The 17,382-nt window shown below is 44.9% G+C and overlaps 1 protein-coding gene across 1 annotated transcript in view; it reads left to right on the top strand.

Annotated features, from left to right (window-relative positions):
- The window catches only part of EHD4 (EH domain containing 4), a 55,023-nt gene extending 41,915 nt beyond the window's left edge, over nt 1-13,108 (top strand). The window contains exons 6-7 of the mRNA XM_019519062.1: nt 6,533-6,697; nt 12,102-13,108. Of these exons, the coding sequence (XP_019374607.1) occupies nt 6,533-6,697; nt 12,102-12,638 (702 nt within the window). The 3' untranslated portion in view covers nt 12,639-13,108. The remainder of the gene's footprint in view (nt 1-6,532; nt 6,698-12,101) is intronic.
- The last annotated feature ends 4,274 nt before the right edge of the window (nt 13,109-17,382 follow it).

Genomic DNA, 17,382 nt, shown 5'->3' with positions numbered 1-17,382 from the left:
TCGGAGGTGGTTCAAGCACCTACATTGAACAGCTTCAAGAGCAAATTGGATGCTTATCTTGCTGGGATCCTATGACCCCAGCTGATTTCCTGCCCTTTAGGCGGGGGGCTGGACTCGATGATCTTCCAAGGTCCCTTCTAGCCCTAATGTCTATGAAATCTATGACCCCCTTTGGGCAACATGCTGCATGCAGCTTGAAAAATACCTTTCATCGTAGAAGTAGTTGTCTTGGTAAGGCAGCAGTCTGGAGCCAGTGGACTGGAGAAATGTAAAATAGTGGTGTCTCCTGCAACTGTGGAATTGGGCTAGCATGTGCAGCTCTGTAGTGAATTTACTATTGAAAATGGTCTGTATCTAGGGGTTAAACCATGTAAAGTTATGAAACACCGTCGTGAACACTGGTTCTAATTTAGAATCCCTTAATAAAAACTGTCTACCATCTTGTCTCTTCTCTTTTTGCTGTGACAAGGACCAGGCATCACCTTGACTGTTTTTCTTTCCTTTTAAAGGATGCAACAGGGTAACAATTATATATGGGAGTTCAACAGCTAATGAAATCGGCCAATGTAATTCCTTGCCAGAAAGGTAATTACAGCAAAAGCAGTGTTATCCAGCACTGTATCAACCACAAAGCTCCACCAGCCGGCATCCAAGGGACATGGCAAAAGCAAAACCGGAAGTCCCATTTCCGGTTTTGCTGCCACAAGCCAAGTTCTTCTTTTTCCTCACTTCGGCCTGTGGCCCAGGGCAAAGCAACCTGCGCGGGGCCCCCTCCCCGTCCCCCAGCATACCGACGCCAGGGAGTGCACCGGATGGTGCATATTTGATTAACTGGCATCCCCCATTTCCAGGAGATGCCAGATAACAAAGCTTTTGCTGTAATAGTCAGTGGGCACATCTATATCAGATGCTAGACTAATTCTACTACGCATTACTGCAGAAGGGAAAAACCATGCTAATGTGCAGTAGAATTAGTCTATTGTGCATTAGTGTTACAAAAAAAAAATGCATTGGTGCTACTGTACAGTAGCTCTGGTTATGGTGCATTAAGTTGGTACCTGTTGTTAGAGTTATTAAACTTAATGAGTTGTAATTACAGAGCATTAGTGAACATGTAGACACTCCCAGTGACTTCTGGCTTTCTAATTCCAGGGACCTATTTTGAGTATGTTCCCTTTATGGAAAGTGCACCAGCACTATGTGGTAGGTCACAAACTGATTAAAACACACACCCACACAGTGTAGGCTGAAGGAAAATAGTTAATCTCAGAACCTGACTTGAACTTACAGATTCCTGTGTTGGCTACCAAAGACCTTTTGGAGCACATGGGAGCAGCACAGAACATCCTGTTCTGGTCTCATCCTCTCGCCTTTTGGCATGCGTAGGCCAAGCATGCCAGCAGCTGCGAGGACACTGGCAGCATGAGTTCTACATCACCCCACACCTCTCTTCCCCGAAGTGTTAGAAACTGGGGTATGACCAGTCAGGGAAGGTTATCAGGTACGTGGGCAGAGTTCATGGGACAGGTTCACAGGGAACTGGGAGGCTGAAGATCAAGTCAGGGGAAATAGTAGTCAATGCCGAGGTCAGGGTGAGCCAGGCATCCAAACTGGAACCAGTGCCAAGTCAGGGTGAGCCAGAGGTGAGTTGAGATAAGCCAAGGTTCAGAGCTGGAGTCAGAATCAGAAGCCAGAGCCAAGCCAGGGTGAGCTGAGTCAGGGCCAGAGATCCAAGTAGTAAAGAAAGGAAAGCCAGGAACAAGTACCTAAGTCTTTGTCTGGACAGAGTATTGTAGCCTGGGTCTGGCTTTTAAGGGCTGGAATGAGTGCAGCCTTAGGATGGCCTCTAGTGGGGGCAATCACTGCAGTTCTCCTAATTGCCTCACTAGAACCAGCTGGGCTCAGGGCACTGATCTGAGTTTGCCGGGTTGCTTCCTCTGTAGCCTCAGGGGATGAATTGCCTTGATTCTCTGATTGGGACTGGCTGGGCACAGGGCTCTGATCTGACCTTATTGTAACATGCAGCTTTCCTTTGTTAGAGGTTCAACAGTAAAGCAAAAGAAGTTAAAAGTTCTCCCCTTCCTCCCCCTCCCAAAAACAGGAAATAATTCAAATCAAATTAACCTAATCAGGTGAAATTCATAGATATGAGGGTCGGAAGGGACCTTAACAGAACATAGAGTCTGACCCCCCTGCCCAGGTAGGAAAGAGTGCTGGGATGAGATGACCCTAGCCAGATGCCTATCCAGCCTTCTCTTAAAGACCCCCAAGGTAAGGGAGAGCACCACCTCCCTTGGAAGCCCATTCCAAATTTTGGCCACCGTTACTGTGAAGAAGTTTTTCCCGATATCTAGCCTAAATCCGCTCTCTGTCAATTTGTGACCATTGTTCCTCGAAAGGAAAATTGTAGCTATTTTTTTTTTATTCCAGCAACATTAAAATGCAGATTATAGTGTTTTGAGGTTTGCCTACATAGTGTGAATTTTAAACCACAGCAATTATCCTGATATATATGGACATTCTTGTTCCAGTATGAGAGGAACTTTTCCACTTGAGTGTTGTTTGGCAAGGGATTCCAGTGTGGTTGACTCCTACACTGGAATAAGAAGCTGTCTCTGAGGCTTATACTAATTGAATTATATTGCTTTTTTAAAACTGTACTGTATAATTATACTGGTAAAACAATCCTGGGTGACCTAACCCTAATTGAAATCTTTCTGAGGTGTGGAAAATAGGTAGACAGAGCACATTAATGTTGCCTACTGTGTCTCAGCAAAGAAATATGCCATTTTGGCATCATGACGTCCTGATGTTTATTTCTTAAAATCTTAGGATTTTTTTTTCTGATCTCATCTGAACCACTTCCAAAGTAGCTGGATAACATCTTATTTAACACAAATTCTGTTTAATCTGTATTCAGATGTGGGTGCAAGTAAATGAAGAAAATATGGAAAGTATAGTCAAGCTTCTCGAAGTAGAATTTTTAAACATGAAACTAGTTTTTTCATGGAATGCGCTAAGTTGACAGCCATGAGAATGGAAGTCAACTGCTTATCCCTAAGACAGGCAATAATCTAATCCTGTTTATATAAAATTTAAGGTAGAATAGCTGTTACATGATTTCTTAGGCAAAACTTCAGTCATCTTTGAACAAAATTGCTGTGATGTTTGTTGGTTCCATTTCTCCCTCGCTTCTTTGCCTGTCTTGAAGGTTGGAGCAGACCCAAAAATAAAACAGAAACATGTCAACCGGTTGTCAAATTCTGGGCTTTATCTTTTCTTTGGAGCATCAGCTCAAAGTCACGTGCGGTTTAGGTCATAGTTATAAAGTACTCTGAAGATGGAAAGTTCATATCTCTACAAACACGGGATTATTTGCAGCAGTTTAACTGGTAGGACTAATGGCTAGAGTATAGTTTCAATACGGACAAGTGCAGGGTGCTGCACTTGGGCAGTAGGAACCAGCAGCGCACTTACACAATGGGGAACTCCCTACTTGAGAGCACGGAGGCAGAAAGAGATCTTGGAGTCATTATTGACTCCAAGATGAACATGGGCCGACAATGCGAGGTCATGGTTGACAGGGCTAACCGGACCTTATCGTGCATCCACAGGTGCATCTCGAGTAGAGCCAAGGAGGTGATCCTCCCCCTCTATGCGACGCTGGTCAGGCCACAGCTGGAGTATTGTGTCCAGTTCTGTGCGCCCCATTTCAAGAGGGATGTGGACAACATGGAGAGGGTCCAGAGGAGGGCCACCCGCATGATCCGGGGACAACAGGGCAGACCCTACAGTGAGAGACTGCGGGACCTGAACCTATTCAGCCTCCACAAGAGAAGGCTGAGGGGGGACCTGGTGACCGTCTATAAACTCACTAGGGGGGACCAGAAGGGTTTGGGGGAGACGCTGTTTCCCCTAGCGCCCGCTGGCATAACAAGGAGTAATGGGCACAAGTTGATGGAGAGGAGGTATAGATTGGACATCCGCAAAAACTACTTCACAGTTAGGGCGGCTAGGAGCTGGAACCAACTTCCAAGGGAAGTGGTGCTGGCCCCTACCCTGGGGGTCTTTAAGAAGAGGCTGGTTGCCTACCTGGCTGGACTCATTTGAGTCCCGTTTTTGTTTTGGGGTTTTGTTGTTCTCCTGCCCTGGCGGGGGGTCGGGCTAGAAGATCTACTAGGTCCCTTCCGACCCTAAATCTATGAATCTATAGTGACTTGTGCCTTTTGAACTTTCATGTCCATATTTTCTTTTTCCTAGAAGCCTTACTATATGCTTGAAATCCATTTAATCTGTTGGGAGTCTTAAAAATGGGTAGGATTCTAAACATGGCTTTCCCAAATTATCCTTTCATATCTTTCAGCAATACTTGAACTCTTATACAGAAGGCTGCTTTCGAATTTTCCCCTCCATTCCTGCCTCTATTAAGAAGTGTTAAAAACCAAGAATGGTTGCACCCTACAACTTGTGAGCATGGTCTTTGCAGGGTCAGAATCTAAGGCTGCAAGCGGACAATGATTTTGTGCCACCATAAAAGTATTTATGGTTATACAAAGCCAAGTAAATGGATGTCATAGCTCTTCGTTGCTCCACATGTTTAAATTTTGTGGTGGCAATGAACATAGTAATAATTTGTGTCTCCTTTTCGTGGCTGATATCTATATAACTCTCCACCCCCCACCCCTCCGCAAGAACTCCCCCAACTTCATGGGCCCAATCCTGTGGGAAGAGGGCCCGGGCTGCTTCACCCTGGTACAGGGTCCATGATCAGGGGTGGGGAAACCTTCTAGTTGCAAACATACTCCTCTATGTCAGGGCAGGGGCTGAATTCCCTTGCAGGGCATTCCCCTGGTGAGTCAAGGGAGAAAAGCGTGGGGCTGTGGCACACCTATCATGCTACTGCACTCCTGGTCTGGGCACATTGTGCAAGTGCAGAGCAGGGGACCCCTATGGGGATTCCCTCAGTGCACCCATTCTTCAGATGTGGGGGGGAACCCTTTCAGAAAATTTCATCCACTTGCAAATGCACATCCCAAGTCAGGACACAACACCTAGGGCCCTTTTCCCACAGAATTGGGCCTCATAAACCCTGAGAGGGCAGGCAACCCAAAGTTCCAGGGACATCTATAGATGTCAGTGAAGCAGATCAGCTGTGCCATGACGTGCAGCGCAGCTAGTCACATTCTGAAGAGGGCATCTGTTTCTAGATTTGTGAGCCGTGTATAGATCACTACAGTGTAGGGCTGAAGAAATGCCTTTCATTTTATGGTGAAATGCCCCTGCTTTTCTCCTTTGCCTTTTCAGGAGCAGTTGACACATGTTGTTATTAAAGTATGATAAGTGCTCTTGTCATCTTCTAGTGGCTGCATAAATATAGAAACAGCTTAGTCTCTCTTTTGCAAGTGACACACATTCCTATTTATTCACTCACTCCACTCTGATAACCCTATCATTTACCATGCCTAGATTATTTAAAGGACATTTTCCCTCCTCTTCCCAAATTGCTGTTTGTAGCAAGGCAGAGGGAGCTTATTTTAGTAAAAACTAAAAATGGGGTGCAAGAGGCACAAAGACTGCCCACACCGAACAATGTTTAAGGATCAGTAACTCTCTCCATTCCCCATTCACTCTCACTTTTGGCACTGATAGACCAAGCACAGTGTTCTTCCTTTTTATTACAGTGAACTCTGATTCAGTTAGTCTTCAAGGTGCAAATCTATCCTGGTTTCTCTGTGGAGTAAGTCACCACTGTTCCAGTTTCTGAGCAATGCCCTCTCTTCTGCCTCCCAATTATTGTGATAATAATATGTATTATTAATTATATCCTGATAATTGTGCACTACCAGATAATTTGCTATTATTCCCATTTCCCTTAGAGGAACAAATCAACCAGAGTTCACTGTAATTGCACCTGATTTTTCAACCATATTTTTATGAAGATTTTTAAGGGCATATGTAGTTTTAATTAAGCTCTCAGGAGTGAGCAAACAAACATTCATTGTCTAGCACATGTTTCTTCAAACTCAGAAATATAAGATGCGTAAAATTCGCTAGCAGTAGAGTAGCTTCTCAGCTCAGTAATTTGATTCTCAACCAGGGTACCATGAGATCTTTTAAAGGGTGCCACAGACCGCCATGCAATGTTAGCATTGTTAGGTGCGCAGACATGATTCACGAGATAAAACCAAGAGGTTTTAAATAAGAATACATAATATTAAAACCATTCTGAGCTGTTGGGGCCTTTGAGTTCTTTGCCACACACAAGTTGCTCTATTATTTTTCTGCACTCAAAAATGAGTGAAAACAAAGAACTGGTATTTTCTGAGGAGTGCCATGAGTCTAACAAGAGGTGCCCTGAGTCCAAAAAGGTTGAGAACCACTGATCTGTTTTTATGGACTCGTTCAATAAATAATGGTTGATGCATTTTATTTTAAAGATGTGTTTGTACACAGCTAACGTTTTTGTTTTCCTTTTAATGAAAAAATAGTCTAGACTCTGTAGCTAATGTCAGAACTCATTAATTTCTTCTAGGTCCATGCTTATATCATCAGCCACCTTAAAAAGGAAATGCCATCTGTTTTTGGAAAAGAGAACAAGAAGAAGGAGCTGATCAGCAGACTACCTGAGATCTATGTAGAACTGCAACGAGAGTACCAAATTTCACAAGGGGATTTCCCAGAGGTCAAGAAAATGCAGGTATAGTACTAACATAGAGCTGTGCCCTAATTATCAATTGGCGACCTCCTGCAAATGGTTAAAAAAAAAAATGACACAATCTTCCATAAAGCTCACTTGAGGGTAGGTTCTGCTGACAGTGGCAAAAGGTTGGCAGAGGTCAGTCGTGATTGTTGAGGGCTGTCTTGCTGTAAATTTAAGATTTACAGTCATAACAATATAACAAAAATGATGGATTACTACCTCAGAGTACCTTTAGCTGACAATGTGTTATAGATTAAAAACATATATCACTGTATGGAATCAGAGTTGCCATTCATTTAGCCCAAGGCTATCCAGCTTCTAAGCTCCTGGGGGCTACACGCTGTGACAGGGAGCCATCTTAGGGCCAGGTCAACACTGGCCCACCCACCTGTCTAGGGGCAGTTTACTCTGCCTTGCCTGCTACAACTTGACGAATAAGTAACTGGTGTAAAATATGGGAGGGTGCCCATTTTATGCTGCAGTGCCAAGAGCATTATACATGGCTGACCTTTCCTATACTTTGCCCCACGCCTCTCAGATGGCATCATAAGATGGTAACAGCTCTGGCCTGTGGCCAGGCCAAACTCTGCTCCTTGCTATGCCTCTAGCATTCTACCTGGTACACTACCCTAACACTCTGCCCTTCACAGGGCCTCAGGCACACTGCCCCTCCCTGGGCCACTCAACCTGCCCTACTCCATACGGCCCCTTCAGGTCCCCCTTGGGCCCTACTCTACATAGCCCTTCAGGCTTTCTTACTCCCACTCTGGCCAGTCCACATGCAGCCCATCAGGCCACCCTCACACAGACCCTACTCTACGTGATCACCAGCCTTATGCCTTACACTGGGCTGAACTCTGCCACTAGCCCCTCTCTGGGCCACTCTTAGGTTCACATCCTTATGGGGTTGGTCCATGTGCTGCCCTTCGGGCCACTTCTGCAGCCCTACTCAACACACCCCAGGTGCAGCCCTTCAGGTGGCCCCTGCAACCCTCCTCTATAACCCTTATGCACAGTTCTTCAGGCCATCACCACACACCCTACTCTGTGTGGGCCACCACACGTTTCTGCCCCTCACTAGGGCCACTCTCTCTGCCCCTTCTCTGGAGCCTCCAAGGTCTTACACTCCATGGGGCTCAGGTGTCTACAGATATGACCTGTCCCTACCCCGTGCCTGTCCCTACCACAGGTAACCCACCAAGATGTGGGGACTGAGGCTTTAAGGCACCTCTTACTTTGTCTTTCACTGGGGAGGTAATTGGCCTGGTATTTCCTGGGAACTACCCCACCATGGGCAGACCCACCAGACCATCCTCCCCAGCAGGGTGTAGCTTTTGGTCATGCCCCAGGACCAGGAGCCTCCTGGCATCCCCATAGCTTTTGCCCTTACCTTCAGGGATGTTCCATGAACAGCAGCTCAGCCAGGCAGTGTTTTTTCCAGCTGGTTGTAGCCTAAAGGCAGGTAATCCCTACATGGATCAAAGGGGGCAAGAGGGCGCAAAGGCCTCCATGGCTTACCAAAAGCATCCGGAAACGTCTCCAAGCTAAAAAGGAGGCGTACACCCATTAGAAGGGAGGGGCCATCACCAGAGAGGACTATACCTTGGTAGCTCGGCGCTGTAGGGGGGTGGTCAGGAAGGCCAAGGCAGAGATGGAACTGGGACTAGCTACCCAGATCAAGGACAACAAGAAGTCCTGTTTTAAATACATAGGGGGTAAAAAGAAGGTACCGGGTAATGTGGGGTCTCTGCAGGACATGCTAGGAACTCTGGTCGTCGCACCAGACAGCAAAGCTAACCTATTTAACAATTTCTTTGCCTCCATTTTTCTGAGTAGGGACCTGGTCATCCCCCACACTGGGACCCCAGTAGGCCCCATGGGAGACACACCCAGGCCTAGGGTCAGCAAGGACCTAGTCGGGGAACTTATGGAAGGACTGGATGTATTTAAATCAGCAGGTCCTGATGATCTCCACCCCAGAGTGCTGAGGGAACTAGCAGAGGTTATTGCGGGACTTCTGGCACAGCTTTACAAGCACTCATGGTGCTCTGGCGATGTGCCGGAGGACTGGAAAAGGGCCAATGTGGTTCCCATTTTCAAAAAAGGGAGGAAGGAGGACCCAGGAAACTATAGGCCCATTAGTCTTACCTGGGGAAGCTTTTTGAGAAAATTATCCTGGCGCATGTCCACAAGGGACCAGCAGGGGAGACTATGCTTAGGGGTAACCAACATGGGTTCATTAGAGGCAGGTCCTGTCAGACCAACCTGGTGGCCTTCTATGACCAGGTCACCAAATCCCTGGATGCAGGTGTCGCGGTGGATATAGTCTTTCTGGACTTTAGGAAGGCCTTTGATATGGTCTCTCACCCCATTCTCATTAAAAAAAACTAGGAGACTGTGGTGTCAATGCCTGCACAGTCAAATGGGTCGCCAATTGGCTGGAGGGCCGCACCCAGAGAGTGGTGGTGGACGGGTCTTATTCGACCTGGAGGGATATGGGCAGTGGGGTTCCGCAGGGCTTGATCCTCGGGCCCGCACTGTTCAACATCTTCTTCAGCGACTTGGACAAAGGGGTAAAATGCACCCTGTTCAAATTTGCAGATGACACTAAGATGTGGGGAGAAGTGGGCACGCTAGAAGGAAGGAATAGGCTGCAGTCAGATCTGGACAGGCTACAGGGGTGGGTGGAAGAGAACAGGATGGGTTTCAACACTGACAAGTGCAGGGTACTGCACCGGGGGGGGAAGAACCAGCAGCATACCTACAGGCTGGGGAACTCCCTTCTCATCAGTGCAGAGGCAGAGAAGGATCTTGGAGTCATTATTGAGGCCACTATGAACATGGGCTGACAGTGTGGGGACGTGGTCAGGAAGGCCAACCGTACCTTGTCATGCATCCACAGATGCATCTCAGGCAGATCCAAGGAGGTGATCCTCCCCATCTATAAGACACTGGTCAGACCACAGCTGGAGTACTGCATCCAGTTCTGGGCACCGCACTTCAAGAGGGATGTGGACAACATGGAGAGGGTCCAGAGGAGGGCCACTTGCATGATCAGGGGGCAGCAGGGCAGGTGCTATAAGGAGAGGCTACGGGACCTGAACCTGTTCAGCCTCCACAAGAGAAGACCGAGGGGGGATCTAGTGGCCATTTACAAACTAGTCAGAGGGGACCAGCAGGCACTAGAGGAGTCCCTGTTCCCCCGAGCGCTACCAGGAGTGACTAGAAATAACAGTCACAAGCTGACAGAGGACAGATTCAGACTAGACATCAGGAGGCGCTACTTCACGGTCAGGGCAGCTAGGATCTGGAAACAACTTTCAAGAAAAGTGGTGCTGGCTCCTACCCTGGGGGTCTTTAAGAGGAGGCTAGATGAACACCTGGCCGGGGTCATTTGACCCCAGTACTCTTTCCTGCCATGGCAGGGGGTCAGACTTGATCTGCTCAGGTCCCTTCCGACCCTACAAACTATGAAACTGCTGCCTCAATCCTGAGGGCCTGGGTTTAAAATGGAGGCCGCTCATCCCCCTCCTCCTATCTCAGTGCTGTCCTGCAGTCGTGTGACCGGCTCATTATGCTAGCTTACACCTGCCAGCTACCCTGTTGCCTGCTCTGCCCCTTGAAGTGGCAGGCACCAAAGGTGCTCTACCATGCACACCATAGGCGTTTTTCTGTCTTCCCTCAACTGCAACCCAAGCAATTCCTTCCTTCCCTGCCCCCAGCTGCAACATGCACCTGTGCAATTCCTTCCCAGCTGCATGATCTCTCTCTACCCCCACTGCAGCGGGCACGTACTAAGTTTCCTGAATTGGAAGAAATTGGTTGCTTTCTGTTTAGGTTGGTCGTAAGCTGTTGAAGCACCATTGTGGCAGCATGAACTTTTCAGAATAATTTTCTTTCCCATTCTTTACATTTTATAATTTTTTATTTGATTAATTCACCACTCGTGCATTGAGCAGATATTTTCATCCATAATGATGGCCCAGCCTGTATTTTGAGTACATACAGGTCATTTAGAAATCAGCAAATTGTATGAGCGGTAAGGTGAGAAGAACAAAAGGCTTAGTTCAGGAGCTGAACAGTGGAGAGGTTGTTAATGATGAAGAGGTTTTAAAAGGGATTTATATGATGAAAACATGTTAAATATAGTCTCCCTCTGTGTTAACTGGTCACTGATGGTGGAGTTAAGGACCAAGTAAAGAAAAAAGTAAAACCTTTGAGCTGGGTTTGTAATTGTAATAAACTTCTCAACAGAACTTGTGAAAAAAATGGTATAATTCTCTCAGTTGTGCATATTTGCTGCCACCTGCTGTTACATGAGAAATCCTGTTGCAACATACTAACAGAAGGAATATTTCTGCTGGAGTAGCTACATCACTTTAACAAATGACATAAGCTAAGCTAGCAAATGCCCTTATTTCTTGGCATACTTGCATCTACCCTAAAGGGTTTTGCTGGCATGCGCATCTTGGTGAAGGGGGTGTTTTACAACCCATCTGTTGTGGGTGTACCAGCATCACTTTGTCATGCAGACCAGGCCTAAGTTGCCTCAGTTGTTAGCAAGAACATTGGTTACTAGCATTTTGCTATAGTAAGATGAGTACTATTTTAAAATCCGTCTTTTTAGTAGGTTCAGCCAACTGGAGGAGGTCCAAATATTTTTAAATACGTCCCATTAAAATAGGTGTCCCTCAGGAGCTAGGAGACTGTGCAGATGCATGAATTAACTCTAGACATTATTAATATTAGTATTGACTAGCAAGTAGTATAAATCATTATATTATTTTAAGGAAACTAGGTAAATAGCTGAAGATGCAGTAAACAGGAGGGGCTCCTAAGAGGGGCTGAGCAGCCTCCATTTTAAACCTAGGCCCTCAGGACTGAGGCAGCAGTTGCTTCAACCAGCTGGAAAAAACACTGCCTGGCTGAGCCACTGTTCATGGAACTTTCTTGGAGGTAAGGACAGAAGCTATGGGGATGCCAGGAGGCTCCTGGTCCTGGGGCATGACCAAAAGCTACACCTGGCTGGGGAGGATGGTCTGGTGGGTCTGCCCATGGTGGGGCAGTTCCCAGGAAATACCAGGCCAGTTGCCTCTCCAGTGAAAGACAAGTAAGAGGTGCCTTAAAGCCCCAGCCTCCACATCCTGGTGGGTTACCTGTGGTAGGGATAGGCACAGGGTAGTGATGTGGACTGGTAGGGACAGTTCACATCTGTGGACACGTGAGCCCCATGGAGTGTAAGACCCTGGAGGCTCTTTTTGTTGGAACTGCTTTCAATAAGATTTCTAAAGACAGAGGCCTTCATTTGAAGCAGGTACCACAACAAAGGTAGAGTAAGGAAAGTTTTTGTCAAGAAACTTTTGACATGTTTTGTTTATGTATGCGTGTTCTTCATTGGCAGGAACAACTGGAGGTTTGTGACTTCACCAAATTTCATTCTCTGAAACCAAAGCTGATTGAAGCGGTGGATAACATGTTGGCAAATAAAATTGCCTCTCTGATGAATCTAATCTCTCAGGAAGAAAACAGCATGCCTACACAGATGGTGCATGGTGGAGCATTTGATGGCACCATGGCGGGACCCTTTGACCATGGGTATGGGGAAGGTGCCAAGGAAGGAGCTGGTGAAGAAGAGTGGATTGTTGCCAAAGATAAACCTGTGTATGATGAGATCTTCTATACTCTGTCACCAGTCAATGGAAAAATCTCAGGGGTTAGTGCGAAGAAGGAAATGGTGACTTCCAAATTACCAAACAGTGTCCTGGGGAAAATCTGGAAACTTTCAGACTGTGATAATGATGGGATGTTGGATGATGAGGAGTTTGCATTGGCGAAGCATCTCATCAAGATTAAACTAGATGGGTATGAACTACCCAACAACTTGCCTCCACACCTGGTGCCACCATCACACAGGAAACCTTTGCAGATGTCAGAGTGAAAAATACAGGGAGGGGTGTTGATTAATCGAGGGAAATGCCTATCCAAATGAAAACAACCCAAATCTTTTCCAGTTGTATAGAACCACCAAGGCTCGAAATTTAGCTTTAGAGGCCATCCTTAAATCACAACCACATTCCATGCAAGTTACTGTAAGTAGCAGCATAGTAAAAGGGTTACCTGTATAATACCTCTGGCTGACCATAGAAATGTTTATCACAAGTGCCTTTTGTAGTGGCTTCCATACTTACATACTTGAGCTGAAAAAGCTTTCTTTGAGAATCAGTCCCTGCATAACTTACTCTGTCTACACCCCAAAAAAGCAGAAAAGGCCATACATAAAATCATCAAACTTCTGCCATATAACTAAGGCAGAAGTAGTAAAAAAAAATAGTTTGACTGCATGTCCTGTTTCTGATTCTAATGTTAATCCATGGGAGGGAAGTGTGTCAAGGAAATAACTTTTTATTTAAAAAAAAAAAAAGGGGAAAATTTTTGGCAAATTTTTTAAAATTTACCAGGGTTAATTTTAAAAAAATTGCCTAAACCTCCTCCCCTTTTTTTTTTTTTAAAAAAAAAAAAAAGGTGAGAAGTTTTAGTCAATATTTTTAAAATTTACCAGTGATTATTTTTAAAATCTGTAAAATATTAAAACAGCTGTTTAAAATCTGCTTCAACTGTCTGTTGTTAGACTGAACAGATGTCTTGCTTTGCTTTGTTTATAAAGCACACTGTCTCTAGTGTCCATTAGTTAAAAAGGGTTAGATCCACACTGAGTATGGGATTTCTGGGTTTTTTCTGTTTAACTGGTTTGCACAATACAAGTTATATTCTCCAAGGAAATCAGCGATATAAAATTCCTCAGGTTTTCAGGTGTGTAGGCTTGGCTCTCAGAAGGGCGGGAAGTCCAAATGTTTCAGCAGAAACAGAAGCCTCTTTTTGAGCTGAGAAGTGAGTTTTATGAACTTTTAGCATAGTCCGAGTGCATATAAGTTGACTTGATAAATTCTCTTCAGATTTTAGTTGACGGGCTGTTCCTAATTCTGGGTACCCCACTTAATTTCTTTTACTTCAATGAAGTTTTATATTGTCAGTAGGTAGCTGGTAAATGCAGAAAAGAGATTCCATTCTTTAGTATAGCATTGGATTTGAAAGACAAGCTCCTATGGGAGCTAAACTTCCACTGAAATCACAAGTTGTCTTTCTGCTCACTTTAGTGGAAGGTGTATTGGTTCTTTAGAGTATTATTAATAAATTGAAAAGAAAAAAACTGGGGAAGGAGCATAAATTCACCAGCATTTCAGTGTCCTTCAAGCAGTACAATGGAAGAAAACTGATCATACAGGTTATACACCATCAATTTTAACTGATCCCTGTTCAGTGCTTCAGAGGAAGGCAATTTCTCATCCCCATGAATTTCAGGATAGTTTTGGAGGGACAAAATCTTCCTGATGCCAAATTTGCCAACCAGTTCAGGTCTTTGTGCCTGAGCAGGACATGCCTTTTACTACCTTTACCATGGAATAACATGGGTATCAAAATAATGGTAATATTGAGCATTTTTTCTCTTGAATCCCAGCAGAATGTATTTTTAGCAATACCTTCTGGGGCAAAGCAATCCAAAGAACCCCCTTAAATGAAGGAGGGAGATTTTTTTAAATATATTTTTTCTTTATTACTGCTAGTATGTAACCTGATGGCTGAAGACAGAATATTAAAAAAAATAATAAACCCCTCACCAGGTGGAAACAAAAATTTTAATGTACCCTTTTACATGATTCTAGTTTTATATTTATAGTAACATCTTGTGTATGTGTTCAATAAAGCCACAAAAGAGATTGTTATATGTGTGATAGTTCTAAGTATTTCATTATGCACTTTAAAAAAAATTGATCTGGGAAACTTTCATATAATTCAAAGACCTGATCTAATGTGTTCATCAGATGTTTTTTAGTAACCAGCTGTTCAGCATAGCATCTTCATTGGTGTAGTGAAGTGAGAGAGGGCTCTCTCACAATTTCTTTCAGAGCATGTTTTTGGCTATTTTAAAGTAAATTCATTATCTCTTTTTGAATGAAATGTGTCAAATCTTAAAGCACATCTGTAAAATTGCATAGCTGCAGTATAGGGTCTCAAGATATTCTATAACCGAAATATGCCCAAATGAAACTTCTTAAACATTTTCACACACTTTTTCATTAGCTTGTATTCATAATTTATAATTTTACCTTGTGATTATAGCTAAGAATATTTATTTCAGCATCATTGATCTAACAATACTCAAATTATTTTTTGTTGATCCTGCAGATTTGCTGTTTTATGAGAATGGACAGAAAGGCACTTCTACTTCAGTTAGGCCCTAAGCTGTCTTTCAGCTACAGGCCAACTGGTACATCTTTTCTTTGGGTATAAGAAAGCTCATTATTCCTGAGGAAATTTCTTAATTACAGGGGGGGGGCGGGAATGGGTTCATTGTCTAGCCAGAAGCAAGAGTTTGTATACCTTTTATGAAAGTTTTGACTTGGGTTTTCTCCTGCTGCTTGTATGTGTGTTAAAGCAGCTTCTTTTAATTCCTTTGTGCCACTGTTTAGATCAGGGTTGGGCAATTATTTTGGGTGGAGGGTTGCTTACTGAGTGTTGGCAAGCCATCAAGGGCCACATGACAGGCAGCCCGGGGCAGATAAACACTAATTTTATAAATTTTCTAGAGGCCCTGCGAGCCGGATGGAATGGTCTGGCGGGCTGCATCTGGCCCCTGGGACGCATTTCCACCCCCCACCCCCCCCCAGTTTAGATGGTCCTCTGCTTTGGGGGTCTTCTTCCAATCCTGTGTTGGAAGAAGTCCACTTGTTTAGCAATGTTTCTTTACTTTTTTGAGGGAAAGAGTCCATTTTTCTCTAGTCTTTTCTTCTGTACTTCCTCTTGGATCTGGTTTTACTAGATGCTTTGACCAACTTACTGCTTCCTATCCCCATTTTGCTCAGCTGTAACAGAACAGTGTGTTCTGTTTTCTCCAATCTGTGAGGACAGCAAGTGGAAAAATACGTTTGTTTTTTTTTTTCCCCTCTAACTGTAGAGGAAATTCACTTCTTCCCCTTTTCCTGACTCAGTTCTTTGTGTGGTGGGGGGTGGGATGGACAACCACTGCTAACCTCATATAGATAGGTAGTTAACCATATTAGTCTGAAGGTGTCTTTGTCTCTAACAAGTTATTCTCTAACAGGTCTGTCCAATTTCTATGCAGCCTGATTGTATGCCACACAGGCTGCACCAGTACAAGCCACAGCCCCTCTCCTCCCCCTCTTCCCAGACTGCACGCTGCATGCATGTCCCCTTGCTGCACTTCACCATGTTGTGTGGGTACCTCAGGCTAGGGGCTATGCCATGCCCCACCCCCCGGGGCAGGAAGCAGAAGCCAGAGGAGGGAGGGGGAGTCCTGAACCCCCAGCTGCTCTTGCAGCTGGATGGACAGAGGGAGCAGAGGCTGGGTCGGAGTCCAGGAAGGCTGCACACTAACCCTCATTGGATGCATAAGATCTGTGCGCTGCCAGTTACAGCCCTGGCTTCTCAGGGGCTGCCCTGCTATGCCTTCTGCTAACATCATGTTACATTGCATGTTATGTCCTACATGAAGTGTAGTGCATTGACAATGCGTAGGGGGTGCATGCGGGTGCACCGCCCTGAGCGTGGTGGTGCATCCCCTGTGGGCAGTTGCCTCTCACCACTGGCACTGCCAGCAGCGTCTGCGAGCAGTCCGTGATTGCCAGTGCTGCTAGTGGCATCTGTGGGTGGTTGTCAACTGCCGGTCAGCGTTTGCCACTCCCCTCCCCTTCCCTTCTCCCACCGCCAACAGTGCCGTGGCTGCCTGTGGGAGCTCCTCCCTTGCCGCTGACAGCACCACCGCCACCTGCGGGAGCTCACCTAGCCCCCTCTGCCTCCAGGGGCACATGGCGTTCTTGGTTTAGTGGAAGTCTTGCTTGGGTACAGACTAGGATTTTGTCCTTAAGAATAGCTCTGAGCAAGCATATAGATACAGAAACTCACTTTAAGGCAGAAGGTATATCCAAGAATAAGGAAAACTAATACAAACTGGATTGTGCTGACTCTGCTATTCCAGAAGGAATCTGTTACAAGTTACATTAATAGCTTCCCCTCTTTCCCCCCAAATGTAAAGTTATGGTTTGGGAAGGAACTAACAGAACCTTACCAGGATTTTGTTGTGGTAAAAGCAATACAAGCTGATTACATAATGGCTGAAGGGTGAATTTTCCTTCTCAAAACTGAAAGTCTGCTTGGAAATAAGGGACACCCTGCTTTTCTTAATCCCTCCTGAAGTTCAGTTTCTTTATTCTGTCCTTATGCTTAGTTTATCTCCCTCAATATACTTATTTTATTCCTGTAAAATATAAATCAAGGGCCAAACTCCATTTCTGTGCAAGTCCAGCAGCTTCAGTGGACTTAAGCTTACACACATTAGGGTTGAATTTGGCCTCAGTCTGTACGTGACTGTCATGAACAGTGAAACTGATCTTCTGTAATTTATTAAACAGTTTATAAAATCAGTATATTTTTATGATAAGATATTTTAAATAGAAATATAGGCTTTAGAACCAGTTGACCTACTATTAATGTGTTAATGTATATGGAATCTGCAATCCATGTCAAATGCGCACACTGGTGTCCTACCTGAAAATATTGCCTAAGGAGATCTGTTGGAGGAAGAGAGAAGGATTTTTTTTTTTTTT

Source organism: Gavialis gangeticus, unplaced genomic scaffold, assembly GCF_001723915.1.
Source record: "Gavialis gangeticus isolate Ggan-Ray unplaced genomic scaffold, GavGan_comp1, whole genome shotgun sequence".
Classification (NCBI taxonomy): domain Eukaryota; kingdom Metazoa; phylum Chordata; order Crocodylia; family Gavialidae; genus Gavialis; species Gavialis gangeticus.
The sequence above is the reverse complement of the archived record's forward strand: the minus strand, read 5'-3'. Positions and strand labels throughout refer to the sequence as shown.